The sequence below is a fragment of the Coenobita brevimanus genome, chromosome 72 (genome assembly GCF_032717465.1).
Source record: "Coenobita brevimanus isolate Jiangsu-jjx chromosome 72, ASM3271746v2, whole genome shotgun sequence".
Classification (NCBI taxonomy): Eukaryota; Metazoa; Arthropoda; class Malacostraca; order Decapoda; family Coenobitidae; genus Coenobita; species Coenobita brevimanus.
The window spans coordinates 9,013,505-9,036,067 of NC_137025.1; the positions used below are offsets into that span (position 1 = coordinate 9,013,505).

At 41.7% G+C, this 22,563-nt stretch overlaps 1 protein-coding gene across 1 annotated transcript in view; it reads right to left on the bottom strand.

Annotated features, from left to right (window-relative positions):
- Nucleotides 1-2,510: 2,510 nt before the first annotated feature.
- The window catches only part of LOC145407249 (cell adhesion molecule Dscam1-like), a 175,974-nt gene continuing 155,921 nt past the window's right edge, over nt 2,511-22,563 (bottom strand). Inside the window, exons 26-37 of the mRNA XM_080278282.1 lie at nt 20,787-20,931; nt 19,784-19,911; nt 18,847-18,964; nt 16,577-16,695; nt 15,914-16,108; nt 15,055-15,201; nt 9,740-9,889; nt 6,793-6,933; nt 6,211-6,422; nt 5,713-5,854; nt 3,552-3,660; nt 2,511-2,598 (exon numbers count right to left, since the gene is read on the bottom strand). Coding sequence (XP_080134408.1) covers nt 2,511-2,598; nt 3,552-3,660; nt 5,713-5,854; nt 6,211-6,422; nt 6,793-6,933; nt 9,740-9,889; nt 15,055-15,201; nt 15,914-16,108; nt 16,577-16,695; nt 18,847-18,964; nt 19,784-19,911; nt 20,787-20,931 — 1,694 coding nt within the window. The remainder of the gene's footprint in view (nt 2,599-3,551; nt 3,661-5,712; nt 5,855-6,210; nt 6,423-6,792; nt 6,934-9,739; nt 9,890-15,054; nt 15,202-15,913; nt 16,109-16,576; nt 16,696-18,846; nt 18,965-19,783; nt 19,912-20,786; nt 20,932-22,563) is intronic.

Below are 22,563 nucleotides of genomic sequence, written 5' to 3' on the forward strand. Positions count from 1 at the left end.
TGTTTTGTTCTGATTGTCTGTTTTCGTGTCTGTCTGTAAGCAAGATTATGCTGAAGCTGTCGGATGGGATTAAATCAGATTTGGTGTGATGATTGAGTGCCATCAGATGAACGCGTGAGTACTCGTATTTACTTATTTATTTATTTTTTGACCGACGAAAGTCACATAGGTCAGGGTCAACATCAACTCAAACAGTTTTGATCCGGTCACAGGCAAGGCCCAAGGTTCGGCCGTTTAACTCATATATGATTTATTTGTTTTACTTCAATCTTAGTGGAAAGGTTTAAGTTTAGCCAGGGATTAAAATATTCTGTTTCCTTACTCCAGACTACTTCTGTAAATCATAACAAACAGGGGTCCAAGAACTGAATCCTGAGGCACCTCACATGTTACAGTCTTTAGTCGTATTTGATTCTGTTTATCCTGATCCTTTCCGTCCTTCTTTTTACCCATGATTTTATCCCTCTAAAAATATTCTCTTCCGTGCTATGTGAATCAACATTTCTCATTAACCATTTGCGAGGAATCTTACCAAAAACCTTGAGCCAGACTTTCTCATAATGATCCACCGCAGATACTCGTACTTCATCGAAAAATCATTTTTATTTTTATTTTTTTTTACCAGACACCACTCATGTTGTGGACAGTAATATCTCCACTTTTTAATCAGTTATGAAACTTATATAAAATTCCAAAGATGGCGTCACTGGCTTTCGGGAGTCTTTGTTTACCGTCTCGTTATTTACTGCAATGAAGTGAATTGGTGTTCACGTCCGCAACTGATCCTTTAAGGCTTCTATCTTCAGCCGACACTAACTCACAACCTCACATTCTGAACCATGTTTTTGCCGGATACAGAGAACAACGAATATATGACTGTTCTGAGGTGCAGCAAGTAAAACCATAGCATATATTATACACTTTATTCCTTTATTATGAAAATACATCAAAGGCATTTGGAAAACAGAGAAAAATACTTTACATATAAGGAAAAAGTACTGAATAATACTTTGTTGGAGGAAAGGCATGCGTCCGTCATATTCACTCAGGCGTGTTCTTCAGCCTGTAAAATCGAAGTCTTCTCACCTTTGATTGCACTTTCTTTCCTCTTTAAGCCTGCTAAGCTTTATCATTTCTGATCTTCTTGGAAAGTGAAACCCTAGGAAGGGATTTTATGGAGAAGACCTGTGATGATTCTTATTGTCACATACTATACTGTACAACAAAGTTCTGCCTGTGCCAAAATGAAATATAATACTAAAGGCGTTTGAGGATTATAAAAAAAACTAAATATCTCAAATCTTTTCAAACACTTTCTCACAGAATAACAGGCTATTATATGCAAATGATTCAAGCTGGAATTATCAGTTAGCATACCCATTCATAACACATGTTTTTTGTTCCCTGAAATTTTACTTGACGTGTGGCTTAATTAACCAGTGAAGGCAGTTTATTTTAATTGTCTTCAGCTTCCAGTTTCAAGTTACGTCTTTGTTAACAATTACGTTAATAGTTTCTTATGAGGCAGAGGAGGTCTGTAGCAGCACGAATAACGGCTGTGACACAACAAACCCATCAGCCTCGACCGAAAGGGTGAATAGTATTACAGTATAACAACATACAGATATTGTGGAGCATACACGGACAGGAACCATAGAAGTTTGGAATTTCACGTATATAGATATATTGCATTTGCATCAGTAGTGGTAATACACATGTCAACTAGTTAAATTATTATGCATGGTATGAATTCATGCAGGGCCAATAACCTGTTTTATATTCAGAACAACGAAGCCCCCAGTATTCCCAAGAATTTGTTTGATAGTGTTCTTTTATCACCGGCTTGATTATGATCGTTAGATGATGAGTGAAGGCTACCAACATAAGTAAACAACGTTCACCTGCAGCAACAAGTGGCAAATCATCATCTGATATAACCAGCAGAGGCAATGAGTAGCTTAGTATTGGGTGCCACCACAAGTGATCATCAGATTTTCAGCAGTATAGGTTGATGGAGGTCACTGGTGAAGGACAACGGTGGAAGTCAATAATAAGTCAACAGTAGAGGTCGTCAGCGGAAGTCACTGCTGGAGATCACCACTACAGGTAATTGGTGGTCAACACCAGATGTCAACAACAGAGGTTACCAGTGGAGATTACCAGTGGAGGTCAGTAGTGGAAGTCCACAGTAAAGGAAACAGCTGGAGGTCGCTGGTGATTAACAGCAAAAGTTACCAGTACAAGTTACCAACAGAAGTTCACAGCAGATGCCACAGCTGGAAGTCACTGGTGGTCTACAGTAGAGGTTATCACTAGAAATCCACAGTAGATTTCACCACTGGACAGGTCACTGATGGTCAACAGCGGAGGTTAATGGTGGTCACCTTTGGCAGTCCACAGCAGAGGTCACAACTGGAGGTAACCATCTGAGGTCAAAAGCAGAGGTCACCAATATTAGACACTAATGGAGATCAACAGCACAGGTCACCACTGGAAGCCAACAGCTGAGGTCAACAGAGAAGATCACATTCGGCATCACTTGTATGATCCTTGATAGAGCTGCCCCCCTCACTCAGACGCCGCCCCACAGCCGGACTCCTGCAACACAGCCAGGGAATGTAGGTATTAGTAACCACTGGCACTCACAGCCTTGTCTTCATATACTCATCACTTCCAGCAAACACAACCTATTACAACCTTATGCCCAGGGACGTCTTACACATTTGTACGAGCAAGTGAGTCTAGTAAGAAATTGAGAATACTACACTACATGTAGTTGTGTTACCTCAAAAACTATTAAAGCTATTGTGAACCGCCTCACATCACTGGGAAAAGATTATGGAAGAGTAATAGGTGCTACTTAAAATTCGCCACGATACTGCTAGAAAAAGACAAAATGCTTCAAATGAAGCACCAGAACTTGGTTATCTCTGAAATTAAAGTTACAGCGGACTTACACCCACTGCTGGAAGGCATTTTGAAAAGATATAGGTGTTAAGCGATTTATTTTTCAAGAATTTGCCCCCATATTGCTGAGAAAAACTCAAACGCACCAAACTGAACATCCAAACTGGGTTAATTATCAAAATACTAATGAAACAGCAGCCATACACAAATCGTCAGGAAAACTAGAATAACTACTAACAAATTCGCTTGCTCATACAAGTTCCTCACTTTGAAATTTGGATGCCAATAACTTTAATTAATTCATGCCATTTCCATTATGCCTTGATTGAGCTGAAGTGTGGTTTTGTAACTGGAGGGATCAGAATCACTCCATCATCCCTTTCAGCACGAGAAGTCTTTCATAAGTTGAATAGTCTAGAGGCAAGATTAACCTGACATGTTTTCATCGTGAATAGGGTCAACACACACACACACACACACACACACACACACACACACACACACACACACACACACACACATGAAGTATTATTACATTTAACTACATACAGGCTACTGTTGAATTAATTGTGCCAGCTTGCTACAGTATGGGAGACAGCCACAGTGAGAAAGGCTGGTGAGTGAGTGAGTGAGTGAGTGGGTACCTTGAGTGCCTGGCGGGGCGGAGTGTGTGCTGCTGCTGGTGCTGGTGGTGGGGGTGGTGGCGGGACTGGCGACGGCGTGACTCAGGGGAAGCGGACACTGCGGGGGACTCTATCGCCACCCACCACCACACACACGCACACGCACAAAAGTTAAAGGTCATTCAATATGGCTTAAGGTCATTCAGATTTAATATTATTTGACTAAAATAAGCTCTCCTGTAATACCTAATGATAGCTGCAAAATAAGCCAATGAAAACGTAGTTAAGAAAATGAAGAGGTACTAAATAAATAAATAAATAATAATAATAATAATAATAATAATAATAACTTCATACATGATAACGCGCTATACTGTAAAGCCCTTCTGAATACAGGAATGGATGATCCAGACAATCGTTAATATTTGTAATTATCCTTATATATCGAATTAAGCCGACGACTACTAACAGACACAGAAGTTGCTAAAGTCATTGGTAGGAGGCATAATCAAAATATACAGTGCAGGAGGATGCAGCAGTCCTAATTTCATTCTTCCCTTCTTCAAGAGGATGATAACTGTGACTAGGAGCCTACTGATTATAATCCTAACGATGAAATACTGCAGTTACAGCCGCAATGTTGCACCGGACACATCCACCACACCATTACCTCTCGTGTGGGATGAATTGTTAGAATACCAGTCCTGTATGGATAGCATAGCCACAGTTGTGATCAGTCACGTAATGCAGGCAATCAGTACTAAGGTATGGACGAATTACAAAAGGTAAAGAAGCAGAACGGATTGCTGGCTGTCCTAATTAAACTATTAAATGTCTACAACACAAAGTAAAGGCAATGTGAATTTGCATTAAGAAAATGTATTAAATGTATTGTATTTGGGTATTTTGGTTATCACACGAGAGCTCACTATCCATACCATGGAGGCAAAATTTGTGGGACAGCCTAGAATGTGCACAGATTTATCCCATGGAAAATTTTGTAAACTTCTTACAAAAAGAGGATTTTGTTGGACACATACGATGTATTGACTTTGCACAGTGCAAAGACGGAAAACAATTTATAGCAAATAGCCTAAGCACTTTTTTCTATATAATGACGAATATACCTTCTGTAGCTTGTGTGTGTAATACCCATTACATGATGTTATTTAACCTGCAGTATTGAAGTAATGCCAAAATATGTAAATACCAAACTACATAAAGACGTAACAAAATCGGATGCAAGAAAGGAATACAACACTTGACATGAATACTATTAACTAAACACGAGGTGTTGTCCATAGATTGAATTAAACCTGAAATTCTATTTGATTTCTTTTTAGAATTTAAGTACCAAACTCAGTAATGTGTATATGGAACAGTACAATGAAAAAAATCAAGATGTTATTTTCAACAACCAGTGAAAACAGTAATTAAACGACGATTAAAAAAACATTGTGAATATGACGACATGAAGATATTAAGCTCCGACAACACAATAGGTGGCGGAACATAATATTAATCTAATTATGCGGAAGGAGAACTGATTAGTCTTGAGGAACTGAAAGCAATCTACTATAAGGGCAACTGTAATGTGGGGGAAACAAGAAAAAACAGGAGTTCTGTACAGGGAATGGAAAAATCGCAGCAGACAATTCTTAAGCCAGTGAGGAAGCACGAGAAGTTAAACTGTGCATAAAAGCCTTGACTCACACAAATACCTGCTATCGTTTGGTAATGAAGAATGATTAGGACAAAATGTGGTATGTGAGAATACACATGAGAGGATGTAATGGGGTTTAGGGATAATGATGAATGAAACAACCTCAAAGTGCCTGAGGAAGCGAGAGAGGGTGTACAATACTGTGAATAAAGATGGGAGCCACACTATTTCCAGCCAAAAGATATGGTTATAAGTGCGTGAGAAAACGGACAATAGTGCAGTAAAGCAGAATGGTACAATGATACTGGGCAATAAAAGTGGCTGAGGAAGTAATAAAAGATGGACTATGATTAAAGACGAAGAGCCACGTCATTACCTGCTATGGGTGAGCAACAAAGAACTGATTATGAGTGTGCGAGAAAACAGACAATAAAAGAGTGCCAGATGAAGCATGAGAGTGTACTGATAAAAAGGCAGGGCGCCACACCAATACCTGCTATGGGTGAGCAACAAACCTACTGGTCCTGAGGTGACGCGGGTGGCGGCGGTGGTGAGGAGGCAGGCGTGGGTCAGGACCGGACTCCAGGGCGCTGCCGTAGTCCTCGGTCTCTGAGGTCTCGTACGAGTACGCTCGTGCCGCTCGACTTTCTCTCCCACTCTGCTGTGTGCCAACAGAATTTGGTGGCTAGCAGAATGTTGGTTGGTAAGAGAATATGTAGGTAGCTCAAGAACAAAAGATAATGTAAATGATCAAGTTGTCAACAAAGTGCCCCATTCAATGAGCCGAGAATCAATTCAGTTAAATTTCAAGCCTTCACAATGTATGGTTCCAAATCACAGGAACCGAAAATTTGAAGAAAATGACAGCAAATTACGAAGGGGGAGGGGGAGGAGTATACAAATTAATTACTGCAGAGGCCTGCTTGCACACGGTGATAGGGGCGGGGAGCTCTATTATTCATTTTCAAGGCGCGTTTTACAGACCTTGAAGGGCAGCTGTGATTAAAAGAAACGCACCATGTTGGGTGAATCTACATCATGGAGGGAGGGCGCCTGGTACACAAGCGCAGTGAAGGCCTTCTGGCTGTGGTGCTGCGGGGTGTGCGGCTGCGGTTGCGGCTGGTGGGCGTGTGTGGGTGGTGATGGTGGCGCGGGTGGGGGCGGACTCCCTCCACCCATCTGGAAGGTAGCTGTAGCGTAGGGGTACAGCTCCTCCTCGCTGTACTCTTCTGCAACACAGCCGATATACACACAGCTACTTTAGCTGTCAAAGAACTAATTGTATAAAAAAGATTTGTCATTACATCCTACAGCCTACTGAAAAGGGTAACATTTGGCCTTTCCAACGTATACTAATTAAATGGACACCTACCCAGGCGAGGTTATTTTTATTTGTTGGTAACGCGAAAGGAAGTAAAGCCCAACAAACATGAACTCAGTTGGAAAATATTGCAGAACCTATACTTGGAGACATTACAGTTGTTTCAGTGTGATTATTGTTTAAACTGACTGCTGCACTCACCTCCTTTTTTGGTGGGTGATGGTGTTGGTGGATGCAATCATAACTAAATGGTGCGGTGGTGGTGGTGTGGTACTGACCTGTGTGGTGCATGTGCCGCTGTGGTGGTGTGGGCGCTGGTCTCCGCACGGTGCTGTACTGTTCCTCCCGTGCCTGCAGTGCTGACTTCTCCTGCCCCACCCCCGACGCCGCTTCCTTCTCTGCTGAGCTCAGCACCGGCCCTGTCCACCACACACGATCAAACTGTGCATCCTACACATTGCTGCACATAATCACATGTGCTCTTAATCACAGTCAAGGACAATACTTCCCATATACGGTATTACCCAACTTCACTTTTCATTGCCCTCTGTTGACTATCTTCCTAGTGAGAGAGGTTTCATATCTTTCTCTCCCCATCGATGACTCTCTCTGATACTCGTATGATGTGTCAAAGGCTGTGTAGGCTACTGTTAGAGCTTATGCCCTTGATTGCCCACTCTGCCATTCTCAGCTGTTTGACCAAAATATTAAAGACGCGATCTGCATTTTCTTTACAGTATCTCGAAAGTGTCAGATTCTAATATGATATAGTTAAAGTAATAATAAAAAACTGAAATAGGATTGGAACAGCTTCATTAAATGTAAGGGAACTAAAGAAGTGCATAAAAAGTAATTAGCGAAAGTGCACACATTCAGCTGCCACCATATAATGAAGTACAGTGGCCACTCAGCTGGGCAAGGGGTGACGACACTGACGTCTTCTGTATATCAGTATGACCAGACATGGTATTCTTATATTTCACTCAGAACAGGTGAACGTGTTGCTAATTTAGTGTGCGCTCATGACAAATTGTCACTACAGAAAGGTGAGGCATGGAAGGAATCAGAGAGCTTGTAGCTGAGCTTGAGAAGTGGACTTTTTTTTTTAAAGGAATTTCAATAAAACAGTCTTACTGATCTTCCACAAGACATGCTATGAAAACACCACAGATATTACCGTCACATCAATTTTAAATGACAGAAGCCAGTCTTTTGTATTGCTTGACGACGGCTAGTGAAGCCCTGCAACATGGTGACTTATTCTTTCCTTGCTGCCTCTCGACTAGTTTCTTACGTTCAGGGGACACTACGAACTGGAGGGGTTAAATAAGCCCTTTATTATTTCCTTCATTTCTTTGCTGCCCTCAAATGCGAATGAATATACTGTAGTAGCAAGAAGTACTCAGGATGAAGGGGTTCCGCATGACCTACTCAGTCCTAGGCATTTGGATCACGCGGTGGCAACAGGGGGCAATGAATGAAATACATAGTTAAATAGTTAATGAATGAAAATTACGTACGAGCAGTATAATGGGCCTCTGTCCTTTGTAATGATATGGAAATAAAATTTGCACTGCTTTACATTTTGTGTTTGTCGATTTATAGGCAAATGAGCCCGCCACTGCCAGAAGTCCTTGAGTGGAAGTTTGTACTTTTGGTAAAGAAAAAGAAGTTGCGTGAGAATGAGAAAGGAGCAGCCTTGCGTTACATGGACGACAGAGGAGGAGGTAGACCTGCTTCTGTCTGAGAATGCTGAAACTCTTAATTAACTGCCTCATACGACAATGTGGTGTTGAAGTTTACCTAAAGTTATACTGGATCACAGGCAATACTCATTCTTTTGAATATTCCATTACTTTACTGCCTGTTATCGGTAGCGGTTCGTGTATTTCTTTAAAATTTATTATTAATTACCCCGAAAACTACAATGACATCTAATGTATTCTACTCTTGCTGCCAGCAGACAAATTCTCCGTTCAGTGGTGGCTTTCCAACTGGAGGAATTAAATATAGATGATCATCTTTAATCCCTCAATATAAGAGATCTTTCCTAAACTGCACCAGATCGTCTATCCGGTAACGGGAATATTAAAAAAAAAAGAATAATACTAATAATAATCACCGTTATGAAGTAAATATTGGTAATGTATGTTTCTGAACGGTTTTCTAAGATTGATCTGAATGATTACTATTCACTGCAAAGCGAAGGAAATGCAATGCTAATTTTATCGTCACTCCTAGTAACTCAAGACCACAAGATTTTTTTTTTTTAATTAATACGGGAAATACAAGAAACCATGTGTTGATGTCTTATTTTTTCTTATACATCCAGCTGGTGCATACTGTAGAGTGTAGACTAAAAGCTCGATCCCCGTGACGCACCATCCATCCTACGCCCATTTAACATATGATTCAACACCCCCCCCCCAACAGCCCTTTAATACAAACATCAGTTTACATTACACTCCTTTGGTTTAATGAATACTAGTCTGGCAAGTGACGAAAAAAGCCTGGTATAAAATAAACGTAAAAAAAAAAAGAAAAGAAAACTAAAACAACTTAAAAAGCTTAAATGCAAAGGAATGCCAGCTCAGTTAACAGCAGCAGGCCCCACACCACTCCCATCTGTGTAGGACAAGGACTGCCCTCCCCGACCCTAATAGTTAAGCCTAATTCACTTGCTGTGTGAAGCCTCGATCACGGCTTCGAAACACAAGGCAGGACGAGATCAATTAAAGCACACCCTACAACGCACACACTATGGAGAGAGAGTTGTGGGTTGATTGACTCATGACTGAAAAAAATGATATGACTGCGGAATAAAAAAAATATATATATATATATATATATATATATATATATATATATATATATATATATATATATATATATATATATATATATATATATTCCCGCCGAACAGCAGCAATTAAAAAACAAATACACAGACTATTTAGGCACCTGTACCACACGCACAAGATGTAAGGGGGGGGGGGGTAATATCGGGAAAGAACTGGGCAGACTGACGCTGTGTGTGTGTGTGTGTGTGTGTGTGTGTGTGTGTGTGTGTGTGTGTGTGTGTGTGTGTGTGTGTGTGTGTGTGTGTGTGTGTGTGTGTGTGTGTGTGTGTGTGTGATTCTGGCTGTAAATGTGGTGGTGATGATCATGTGTGTGTATAAATGAGCGGTGTAGGAGGATGGCATATGGTAAAAATCATGTACTTACGTTTCCTGAGGCAGACGCAGACGGTGGTGACAGTGAGAAGGAGTGCCAGGGCAGACACTGCAGCGGGCACCAGCACCCTCGGGTCACCCCACACAGGCGAGGCAGTAGACGCACCTCCCCACACGCCCGTACCTGCACCCACACCCGCACCTGCGCGACCATAAAACAGTTATTATAGACACTCGCTTCGGCGGCCTTTGCTCGATGTCACATCAATTCCTATTTTCAGTCCAGAGGTAACAGAAATTTGAATTACTCATGCTGCGAGCAAGACGGAGCTAGGAATTTTCCTTTAGTTTTATCCTGCTGGGACACCCGTTGAGGAGAAAAAGAGAGAGAGAGAGAGAGAGAGAGAGAGGCAGGATAGTAGTTTGCTATTATACTAAATTATTCAGTAGCATTATAGAATACAGTTTTAGGAGTATAAGGAGGGAGAAAGGAGAGGCGAGAGAGTGGTAATACAACAAACACGTCACTCTTCTCTCTTCTGCCATGTTGGTAATTTCAATGCTGGACCAAGAACGAATCCAGTCCCTCCACTAAAAGCACATAGTAAATTTGAAGCAAAAGGCCATAAATGAGTCATAACTCGGGAACCGGTGGCCCTATTGGACTGGAAATTATTTTATTCTTCATGTTAGAGCATTTTAACGGTACCTTTCTCTAACAAAAAAATGCGCTACGTTGCTCCGTTTTTGCTGTGTTTCAGTAACAAACATACATACAGAAATCGTATCAGTATAGATAGATGTACTCGTATATATTTGCATCTACACCTACATACACCCATAAGCCCGCAGTACAATTCTCATACACACCTACACCCATAGGCCCAAAGTACAATCCTTATATCTAAAGAATTCACCACCCACACCCACAGTATAGCCCTTTTGCAGAACCACACCCACGCCCACACTTGCATGACCACTCCAGCGTCTTTCTCACACCTGTACATCTAAAATGCATTTTTAGCTCTGTACACTGCAGCTTCTACATACACACCTGCACATCCATAGTTTAGTTCTGCTTTACACGTGCATACCTCCAGCTAAACGAACACAGGCATACCCTTAGTACAGACTAAACACCAAATAAACACACGTGCATCTGAACCTACAGTAGTCATTATACCGCTTGTACATGCCTGCATGCTACTGTTACTTTTACGTATATTTCAGCGTCTACATCTGCATTCTCACCAACACTCACACAGTTAGTATGCACGCTTAAATTACATGAAACATCTTAAAAAAAAACTCCGCAATAATTTCTTCCACCCAAGTCTCTACGTCCGCCCCACATAACACCAATTCAACCACCCCTTAAAAATTACATAACGCCAATATTATCCCCTCTCCCTCCCCCGACCCCCCGGCACCACCACCACCACCACCACAGGTCCCAGGCTTCATTAGTGTGATATACTGCTGCCTCAGTGGGGAGCGAGTTTGAATATATTGCCGACCTAGACTACATTTACCGAAATCTCGCATGAACCCATAGCGTTTTATTTTCATTATAATGCTGACCTACGGTACTTCCTTTTCACCAACATTTTGTTGTTCAGGACTTACTAAAAACATCGCGGGGAGTAAATAATATTTTGTTGTTCTCAGTTTTATTATGCTCTTCATTCTGGTAACGTATTTATTTTATTTTGTCTTGGACGGTGCCAGACGATAGTATTCAGCTTTTGAGAGCCTCCTGGTAGCGATGGGATTACTGAAAGCTGTAATTTATCCCACCTTTTCGAAAAAAAAAAAAGTCTCCGAAGCTGAATAAAATCGTCTGGAGAGCGCAAAAATGAAATAATTACGTCACCAGACTTAAAAGAGTTAGATTAACAAATAGGGCATATATAGGATAAATTCCCTAGTTTTATACATTAATGTGATGAAGTGGTATGCAGCGCGTAAGGTGACATCCCCACCTGCATGTAACATTCTAACATCAGCATAACACCCGCCAACCCCTCTGCATTACGTAATTTTCAACTGGCCTAAAAGCCTCTCGTAACACCATTAATTTCCGTCCCACTCAAATGGAATTTCAACGAAAAGCTAATCCTTTCCTCTCTCAGCATTACGTCTCTGGCACAAACACCTTGGGACTGAATTCATGAAGCAGAACATATTATTATTATTTAGAACTAGGAAAATTAAGCTAACTGAAAACATCGGCATTACCGTTATATCAGTGTACAGTCACCCTTCTCACCTTACACGATATGTCCGAAAAATACAGTCATGTCTTCCAAACAGATTAATAGCTTCCTGTGGACTAAGGCCATTGCAACACACAATCGGTGATACCACTGAAGCGACACAATAGCTTGGCGAACTCGGGAAAATTCGCCAGCAAATATTTCCCGGCAACTCAGGCATCATTCGTTTATGTTTGTAAAAATCCGTTTGCACAACAACAAACTAAGCAGGATAACTTACGCTTCAAGTACGACAGATGCATCCTGACACCGTATTATCCTTACCTGGACACACTTTGTAAATATTGAAATTCTCCTTATGCAGTTATAAAATCGTGGCCCTGGAGAGTAGTGCTCATCCATACAGATTTAAGGATGTCTAATGGTGAACTCATTCTGAATATTGTATATTTATTTTATCTCATTCCTTGTTCTCAAAAACTATTATTTACAGTCCTCAAAAATATGAACATGATATGTATGATGTGTTTGACTGTTTATTACTGGAACCTCTTAAGTGCTCTTACGAAGGTCAGCTTTAACTTAGAAGCTACATAGGTACATTACGATTAGCCTTCATTTTCCAGTTATATAATTCTTGGCGTACGAGGGATATTTGTATTAAATTTCTTCGTCCACAAATATTTCTATTTTGTTTAGGACAGAACCTCTCTGGTGAAAGGATGAAATAGTTACAGGTAGAATCTTCCTCACTATTAGGTACTTTTAATAGCGTCATTTTTTATGTATTTGTAACAACGTTACCATTGCTATCACCTAACTAATTCTGCAGCCTAACAAAGAATTCTGGTAATTAGAGTAGTAATATCACCGCTACGTACACTGTGATGTCGATTTTTTCCTCTCGATAGGCATTCCCGCTACCACTGATTCTCCAGAGGATATAAATGTCCCTTGTGATATTGCCTGATGTCTGTGGTCCATTAGGGATATAACAACGACTGTGGGAAACAACAGCAGCAAGAACGCCATCACCTCGGTAGAAAGAAGCATCACTCTTGTTTAAGCCTTGAATAAAAACGTACAGATATACACCCATTCCTTTCTCCATAAAACAAACAAACACACACACACACACACACACACACACACACACACACACACACCATAAGAGGACCCAGACTCAGCAACATCTGGGCGAGGCAAACACATTATCTCTGCGGTAATGCCTACACATGCCTGCAGTGCGGCCTTACACCTTAGGTAATACCACACACACACACACACACACACACACACACACACACACACACACACACACACACATACACACACACACACACGCTCAATGCGCACATGTGTTTACTTACAACATTGCCTTTCTCGTAATGACATTTGGACACACACACACACACACACACACACACACACACGCCTATGCTCAGTGTGCACATGCGTTCACTTACTACATTGCCTTTCTCGTAATGACATTTGGACACACACACACACACACACACACACACACACACACACACACACACACACACACACACACACACACACATTAGGAAACCTCTGTATCTGTCTGTCTGTCTCTGTCTGTCTGTCTGTCTGTCTGTCTGTCTGTCTCTCTCTCTCTTCATGAAGTTTGCTATAATGTAAGGATTCATTGCAGTGCAGGAAACTAAAAATTATGCATACAATGTTTAAACCTAATTTCTTAACAAAGCAAGTATTAAACCAGATAATTGGATGACATGAAACAGGAATCGGGGCGTGGGATGGCAGAAGAGAAAAGTGAATGTAAGTGTGTATGCAAGTATGTAAGTATTTGTATGTATGTATGTGTGTGTGTAGTTGACGACCCACACACACATCCAGGGACAGGCAACTTTACGTGCAAATGATCTGTATGCATGATGGACACCACACTCTGACACTGGGGGAATGACTCGCCCCCACCCTTGTTTCTTGCAAGGGTAAAGGTGCGGGAGGCTTTTGAAAGTGCAGGGAGAGGAGTGCGTGCGGAAGTGTTCTGTGTTCTGCTGAAGTGACGGTGTTTGTCAGTGAGGGAAAAATTTAATCTTTTCATAAACAAGGAAAGCCTGGGCTGGGAGTGGACACGTGATACCGTAGGAAAAGACATACTATACCCTTTTTTACTTTAATATGGCCTAGATTTTCGTCTTTTTGTAACCTATTTCATATAGCTGAGTGGTAGAAATAAGCAGTGCTATGGTTATACTGCCTCTTCGTGACTAACATCATATTCTAGTGTTAATCTTTGTTACAACTGAAAATGGAGAAATGGCAGTTTTAGGCCATGTTAGAGCATAAAGATTATTGTACAGTCATTTCACCCCATGAATCAGGGTGACGCTTTTTGTGGTTTATTTTGTTGCTACAAGTCAGTTTTATATTAAGTTCATAACAACTCTTTCGTACTGGAGGGGTTGTTAAATTCATATCTGACCCTTACAGTCTGAAAAAATATCTGAACTGAACAAAATCGTATGGAGAGAGAGAGAGAAAAAAAAAAAAACTGAAGATGTCCCCAGGCTCAAGGACTAAATTCATCCATCCCCCACCCAGCTGGGACTCAACCACAGTCTAGTTAAGACAGACAGTGGGTTTAAACCTTTCTGTACGATGAAGTCCATTGTGCCTTTTTCTTGCTACTACCAGGAACTTTAGCTTAGCCTTGGAGAGACATCTGACAGTCACGGGGCTAACTGCTGAACCACCGAAGGCTACCACAAGAGTACCAAAAGGGGCTAACGAAATTGCGTAAAAGGTGGATGGGACATACTGGAGAGTGATGTGCAACAGGGGGCATGGTAGTGAAGATATAAGGCGTGAGATTATATAAGGGAAGGCAGTGTGCTGGGGGAAGAAGGGTAATTGTACAATACGGACAGACACGAGGAGCAACATAATTTCTTACAGAAAATAGGGTGGTAGTGTTTGAGGTGACTGCATTTTTTAAGTAACTTACACTCAGTGTCTGTTTACCTTAAGTATCTGTCACTTGCAGCCTGGTAGAGGATTTCACAGTCAAACAAAAATGTTGATGTAATGTCTAATGTCAGTTTAATTTGTTATTCTGACCATCTGGGAATTAATTCATAGTTAAATATGGAAATCGCCTCACCTGCCAGACTGCGCCCCGGGGTGGAGACGGTGTAGAATGCCGGTGTTGCTCCCGCCGCGTTGTGGGCTGTCACCCTCAGTTTGTAGGTGCTGCCCGAATCAAGCCCACCTATTGCGAAGGTGCGGGTGGGCGGCACCTCACTGCCAACTGTTTGAAGAGACAATGCCATATTCTTTACTGCTATATTAATCAAACTTATAATTTGGAGCCATAATATCAAACATACCAATTACCGTGCTGTACCAGATAATTTGTTTTTTTATAAATAGGTATTGAATACAATAAAGCAAACCACAGTTTTACAAAACCCTTAAAGATAAGTCCATTTGACAGGAAAACAGTGTTTAATATGAAACACATTTGTACAGTACATTACTGAGGCAAACACTGATCTGTGGTTGTGGATAAAACAATGGTTTGACCTGGTGCAGTGCAGTGACTTGTGGTTAAGGATGTTAATATATTGTGAGTTAATATTCAGCGGCACATGGGTGAAGATAAGACAATATTGTGTTAAAAGTCCATATATACTGTACATTGGGTCTTACATTCTGTGCATGGGTAAACATATCACTATCTTTTTAATAAAATGTTATGAACAAAAACCTGATCCTTAGGATGCGACAACACTGCTATAGTTGTCTTAGCTTAGCTTGGGGCAGATTTATCGTCATTTTGCAGCTTATTTCACCTAGTTCAAGGGTAGAAAACAATGCTACGGCTATGCATCTCTTCCACAGCACTTCATCATGACTAGCATCATATTCTATTGATAATCTATTGTTATAACTCAGCATTCGAGATGCAGAGATGACAATTTCAAGCCGAGTTAGAGTAAAAATGGCTGTATTGTAGTTACCTGTGGTCCACTGACGCGATGTTGTCCTGCGGTACTGTACGCTGAAGTGTGTGATGGGGCAGCCACCGTCCCCCCACTGTGCCAGGTACAGCGTGGCCTGGGAGCTGTTGCTGGTCACGAACTGGAACTGCGGTGGAGGTTCGGGGGAGCGCCCTTTAGTTCGGGCTGTCTCAGTTTTGGAAGCGGCGCTCGTGCCTGTTAGAGCAGGAGTAGCAACATCATTATATGATGTGCAGTCTTCCCTCAACCACTGCACTGTATTAGGCTGCATACATATCACAGTCAACCAATAATGCACGGTCATCCCTCATATATCGGGCTACACACAACTCACAATTTCCCCTCAGATTATAAATTATATCAGGCTACATACACATCATCATAACCAGCCCTCAGTTTATTTCTCAGGCGTACACACATCTCACAATCTTCGCTTAATTGATAAATCGAGCTTCATACATCTATTAGTCTTTCCTCACTTAATATAACAGACTGCACATCTTTTGCTAATATACACCTGCAACTACTTTGTTTCACACACACACACACACACACACACACACACACACACACACACACACACAAACACACACACACACACACACACACACACACACACGCACAAATCATTAAACTGTACATTAAGGTGTGGCTGTTACAGACCGATGTGGTTGTGTGCGGTGAGGTAGAAGTGGTGCTGAGTGCCGCACCTCAGGCCAGTCACGGTGTACGACCTGTGCTGACCACCCACGTCCTCAGTCACCCACTCACCCCCTGCTGACCTGCAATACACACACCCAGCCCTATTCTCAGTGGCTTTGGAAAATTCGTAACACGTCTTCTATACATCAATTCGTGCTCTGTGGCTTTGAAGAAATCGTAATATAATTTCCTTATCCATTTAGTCTGTACCATGTGCATACTAAAACAATATAAACGGCATGAGGGGGGGGGGTGCTAAAGTGTAACAATATGCTAAATAAATCGCTTTGGAAGAGATGTTACGAGGCCACCCATGCCTCAGAATACGGCCCACTGTCACATCTTCCTCCTCTCCATAACGATTTGCACAATACAGATAACCAAGAGAGAAGTATGTTGACTCCTTTAGCGCGTAGACAACATTTTAGTTTTTTCTATCCTTGCACGATTTATTTCAGCGCTGAACAGACCTTTCGTAATGGTGGAGAGGTTAGATACAGCCTTCATTTACCCCACCACTACTAAGGTGCTCCTCTAAGCTGAAGTAATCGTCTGAGAGCAGCAAAAATGGAGTACAAATGGCGTCCTCGGGGTGACGAGATGAAATATGCTGACGTCTACCCGAAGCACGCAACAGCTCTACTGTATATATATTTCGCAGCTCAGTTCTTGTGTACGAGTATGTGGGGACGGCTCAGTCAGCTTTACCAGATTCTACCCTGCATCACTCTGTTTCCATATATATATATATATATATTACATTCATTGACTGCATGATTGATTACAAATTTCATGAAACAGCAACAATTTCTTCGCTCCTCACACCAGCAAAAAAGGCCATTCCCGAAATGAACAAGTTTTGAGAGCACAATATAGGGGTCATCCTGTGTTGCATCTAACTCTTCATCACTTTTATAAGAATCTTAGTTCACAGGATTTTCAACTATCGTTCACGGTGTCTTTAAAATCTCGGTTTAATGTTGGCTCTGATACCCAGCTGTGCGCCACCCTCTTAAAACCGCTGCACTGTTGGTACGAGACCTGACATGGCGACTGCATTTACTGAAGTTAGGAAAGGTTTTACTGACATTAGATACTCAAAGAAGTATACTGTAGTTGCGGGCAAAAATATCGTTCCACTTTTTAGTCGGCCAGTTAGTATTATTTTGCCACACTATTCTGAAAAGTGTGTTGGTATCCGATGATCGTATCACTGGGTTAGGAATGTCACTACTCACTGTTATTATATTTACCGTTTTGAAGTGAGACAGGTCGTATATTCTTAACTGTACGTGTATTAATTTGACTCAGTGACATTCGCTGGACATGTGGAGAGAATGGAGAATGAAAGACTGACTAAGAGGGTGTATGTAGGTGAGGTGGAGGGAGGGAGAGGGAGGGGTAGACCGAGGATGAGGTGGAGGGATGGAGTTGAGAGGTATATGAGGAAGGGGGGGGGTGAGTTGGGGGGAGGGGAGTCAAATGGTGGGTGACAGAGTGACTTGGAGGCGTTTTGTCTGCGGCCACCCTTTGCGGGATTAGGGCGTCGGGCTATAGACAGATAGATAGACAGACATTCGCTTATTTCTTTCTGGCTAAAAATGGTTAATAAGTTGGATAAAGTCACAGGGTTAAGATATATCATCCCGACTACACTGGGGAATACTTTGAGAATTTGAATTTCATTAAACACTTTTTATTCTCCCCAAAAACATTTCTTTGCATTGTAGGAATTTAATACAGTAGCAGTTCATGTAAGCTTCACAACCAGGGTCCAAACTAGATTCAATCAGTGCAAATAACTGGGTGATGGAATGAGGTGCGTGACTGGTTGTGATGTCAGTATAACAATGAGGACAAACTCAACAAGCGTGCTTTGTAAGGCTTGTGAAATTTAAGAACTTTATAAGTATCAAGAAAATGCAATAAAATCATGCCAAGTGGATTACTTGTACGGAGCAATGATTAAATAAATTTCACATCAGCTGCGGTATGAATAACAACGGTAAAAGAAATATAAAGGAAGATAATAACCAAAAGCTTTACAATTTGGGAAATACCGGGTAATCAAGGGGAAAAGCTTGCACATTTTTCTCGACATGCCTCACGTCTGGAGAGAGAGAGAGAGAGAGAGAGAGAGAGAGAGAGAGAGAGAGAGAGAGAGTGCCAATGAGGATACAAAACAAAGGAGAAAGCAGAGAAAATGTGAGGTAGCATGAGGGGGCACTGACCTATAATGCAGCGTTGCCCCCTGGAGCGCCGCACCCCCGCTGTCCTCCACACTCCACTGCACCCTGATGGAGGAGGCCGTCGTTTCCGTCACGTGCAGCAGCGGCGACGACGGAGGCACTGCAGGACACGACACACCACCACCGTCACACACCACGACACACCATCTCCGTCGCATATACACCAGACACACCATCCTCATTGTCACACAGACACACACACACACAAACACACAAAACCTCTGAGCACCAGTCATGGCACAGCACAACCCCTGCCACTCCTCACGCCATAACCCACAGAGCACCATTAACCCTCTGCACATCACTGAAGACTGACACTATACCTAATCCTCCTCTCATAATTTTAAGTTCGCTCTTTATGACAACAGATTCATTTTTTACAGAGCCTCATTCCTTTAGCAAAGCGCACACAGTTACTTAAGGGGTAGACACTTCACCCTTACACCTCTCCGTAAGTAAGTGATGTGAGGTCAGGTTATGTCGGTTCAAGTGAAAAGATCAGAGCCAGATTAAAGTCGAGATCAGTAAACTGTGTCTAATAAAGCCGGGTAAGACTATAATGGCAGAGTATGCGAAATGGGAAGACAATTGGCTGAGAGGAAAACAGGGGAATGCTACGTAATAACGGGTTTAAGGGACTGAGAAGGTTATGTTGCATAGGATAACGGTGGATGGGGTTAGCTGTAATTAAGCATTGTCTGACCCAGGATGGCAGCTAAAACGTAAAACAAAGCATTATTTGACCTTGGATAGTAAAGATGGATCTAATCACTCTGTGACCTGCGATAGTGAAGGCAGATCATGTAACGTTCTCTTAAACACTGAATGCCTGAAGATAGTCGTAGGTCAGAACACATTCAGGTAAGCATTGTCTGGACTAGAACAAATACTAGATACAAGTCAACAAGACTAGTTTTACCTAGGACTGTAAGGTTGTAAATGACGGTGTCAGAGCCGTGGTGGTTGGTGGCGGTGCAAGTGTAGAGGCCGCTGTCCTTCCGCTGGATGTCAGCCAAGGTCAAGGTCCCGTCTGGCTGCACCTTCAACCTACAGAAGGACGGAGTTAATCCGCCAGTATTTATATGTGTTCAGTTTGGTGACACCTTTCTTATGTTCCTACTACCACCAAATTAGTATATTTTATTCAGGCACGACATCTCATACATAAGGAATTAATGAAAATTTAAGTAAACTCATCGACTGCGAAAAGTCTCTAGTAATCAAAAGATAATTCGCCTGGAAGTCTGTGAGGACTTTTCTCCCCATTTACGTTTGAAAACACACGCTAAAACATTGTCTGAATTGGTGTCTTGTGGTGGACCAACAGTCACTTCATCTCACTATTTTTACAAATCAGTGTTGAAAATAACCTAACCATTCTTTAAACAGTGAAAACAAGCCATACCATTAACAGAAGGACCCTGAAAACGTTTTGACTTGGGTCTACTGTGTATTTGTGTTATCATCTGTGAGTCTGAAAAGAACATACAATAAAATGAATTATATAGCATACAAAAATTGTTGCTAGTATCAGGATAGTTCAAGCGAAGCTTATTTAGAAAAATAAGTGAATGAGTGGCCAGTATCACTGAACTCTTACAATTTTTGTTTATTCGCCAGAGATATCTGTAGCTTATAATACGGTGAATCGATTGATGGTGTACATCATGGGTCACATTCTCATTCGCGTAAGAAACTTCATAGCGCTTCGTCAATAGCAATTCATTTTGAATATTACATCCTAATATCCTCTTGTATAATCTTTATGCAAAGAAAATGATATTTTAAAATGCAAATAACATACAAAAGAATACTAAGGTGTCATGTACAAAATAAAGAGTTGCTGCAATGTTTCGCATGGCAGAAAGATCGTAACTTATGACAGTTGGTGGTAGTGGATGGCAGTACAATATTTGTCTCACCTGTCGTGTTTGGGTGAGATGCGGTTCCTGTGGTGCGCCCATGTGAGGGTTGGCTCCGGCACGCCCACCGCCCCACACGGCAAGCTCACGTCCTCTTTCCACGCAGCAGTGAGGTTACCACCCACCGCCCACACACCAGCCGGCACTGCGGGCACCACGCATGCCACAGGTCAAATCAGGTATACCACATGTTACGCCAGGGATACAAATGGTTACATCAGGCATGCCACAGGTCACTCACACAGACGGAACCAAAGTATTAGACCATAACACACACAGCACAGTTCACAGATAAATCAAGTATACCACAGTTTACAGTGTTACCAGGCATATCACAACTGACAGTGCTACGAGGGATACCAATACTTTCCAGCCACAGTTCTACCAGGCCTATAGCATCTCTCATTTAATACATTCTTTTCACTAATGTTCTCTAGTACAGTACTCGACAGCTAATGTCATTAAAGTAATCAGAGGGGCACAACCACTTACGTCCCAGGGTATCGTTTGACTGTTAAGATCTGCTTTGAAAAGTTGGTCCTGTTGTTTACTCTTGTCTGCAGAATTTGCATCATCAAACTGTATTTCTGAGAGAGTATCCGCTTGGACTATACATTACCCGCTTTACTTAGTGAAAGTGATGCTTGTAAGGCGAATATCTCTTAATAAAGGCTAAAATCTTGTTTGTCTCCTACCCATCTTCATGAAGAGGCAGTCCATCGACAAAACCAGAGAAAGTATAAGATCATGGTGTGTAACAGTGGCAGTTTCATATTACCTCTACAGGTGTAGGGACTCAGGCTAGGATACCGACGATCGAAACAGTTAAGGGAACATGACCGACCTACGCCCCTGGTGGTAAATAATGAAAAATCATCAACCGCCTCCCACGACACATGACCTCCCCAAGTGTCGCGTTAGATAAACAGAGCGACGGTAATTATGTGGTGAAGTAGTCCTCTGTGATAGCACTCATGGCGACACAGCCCCGTGGCGGGATTAGTAATTGTCTGGTGGCGTCAGGGCTCACCCACTAACCTTTATCCAATTGTGCAGCAAGGGTTAACAGTCACAGCTATCCAGAGACAAGGTCAGATTAACCATACTTAGTCAATAGCCATGATCTCTGGTGTGGTTAAAATGATCCCAGTCAGCCACAGAAGATTTAGTAAATTTAGTTAATTTAGTAAAGCCATACCTTAGTATGTTTCATGTGTTGTGACTGAAATGTATTTTACTCAAGGGATATAACTTCTGGAGCGACACAGAACTGAAGAATTATTTTTGGATGGTCGAATCTAGCTTGGATGCTCGTTTGACTTGTCTACTCGCTAATCTAGGCTCTTTAGTAGTCTTGTTCCTCACCATTTTATTTATTTTATTTACTTTTTGCACATGACACGTTGGTTTGTGTTGCAGGTTATTTAATCAAACGAAGCTAATATAAATCAATTTAAAATTCTATACTCTTTTTACTCTAGCTTAACTTAAAATAGCCATCTCTTCAACTTGAATGCTGAGCTGTAAAAACAGATTAACATTAGACAGTGGTGATAATCACGAAGAGGTGAATTGGAAAGGATGTTGAGCCGTTGTATGGTCACATTCTGCCACTGAACTACGTGAAATAAGCTGTAAAAGGGAAAAATCTAGGCCAGGCTAAACAAAAAGCACTGTAGTTATTATTATTTATTTTTCATACCAGTAGACTATTTAATTTGCTCATGAAGACACACTCGCAGGAAGGGGGTTAAGCTGCCGTGAGGGAAACAAACTG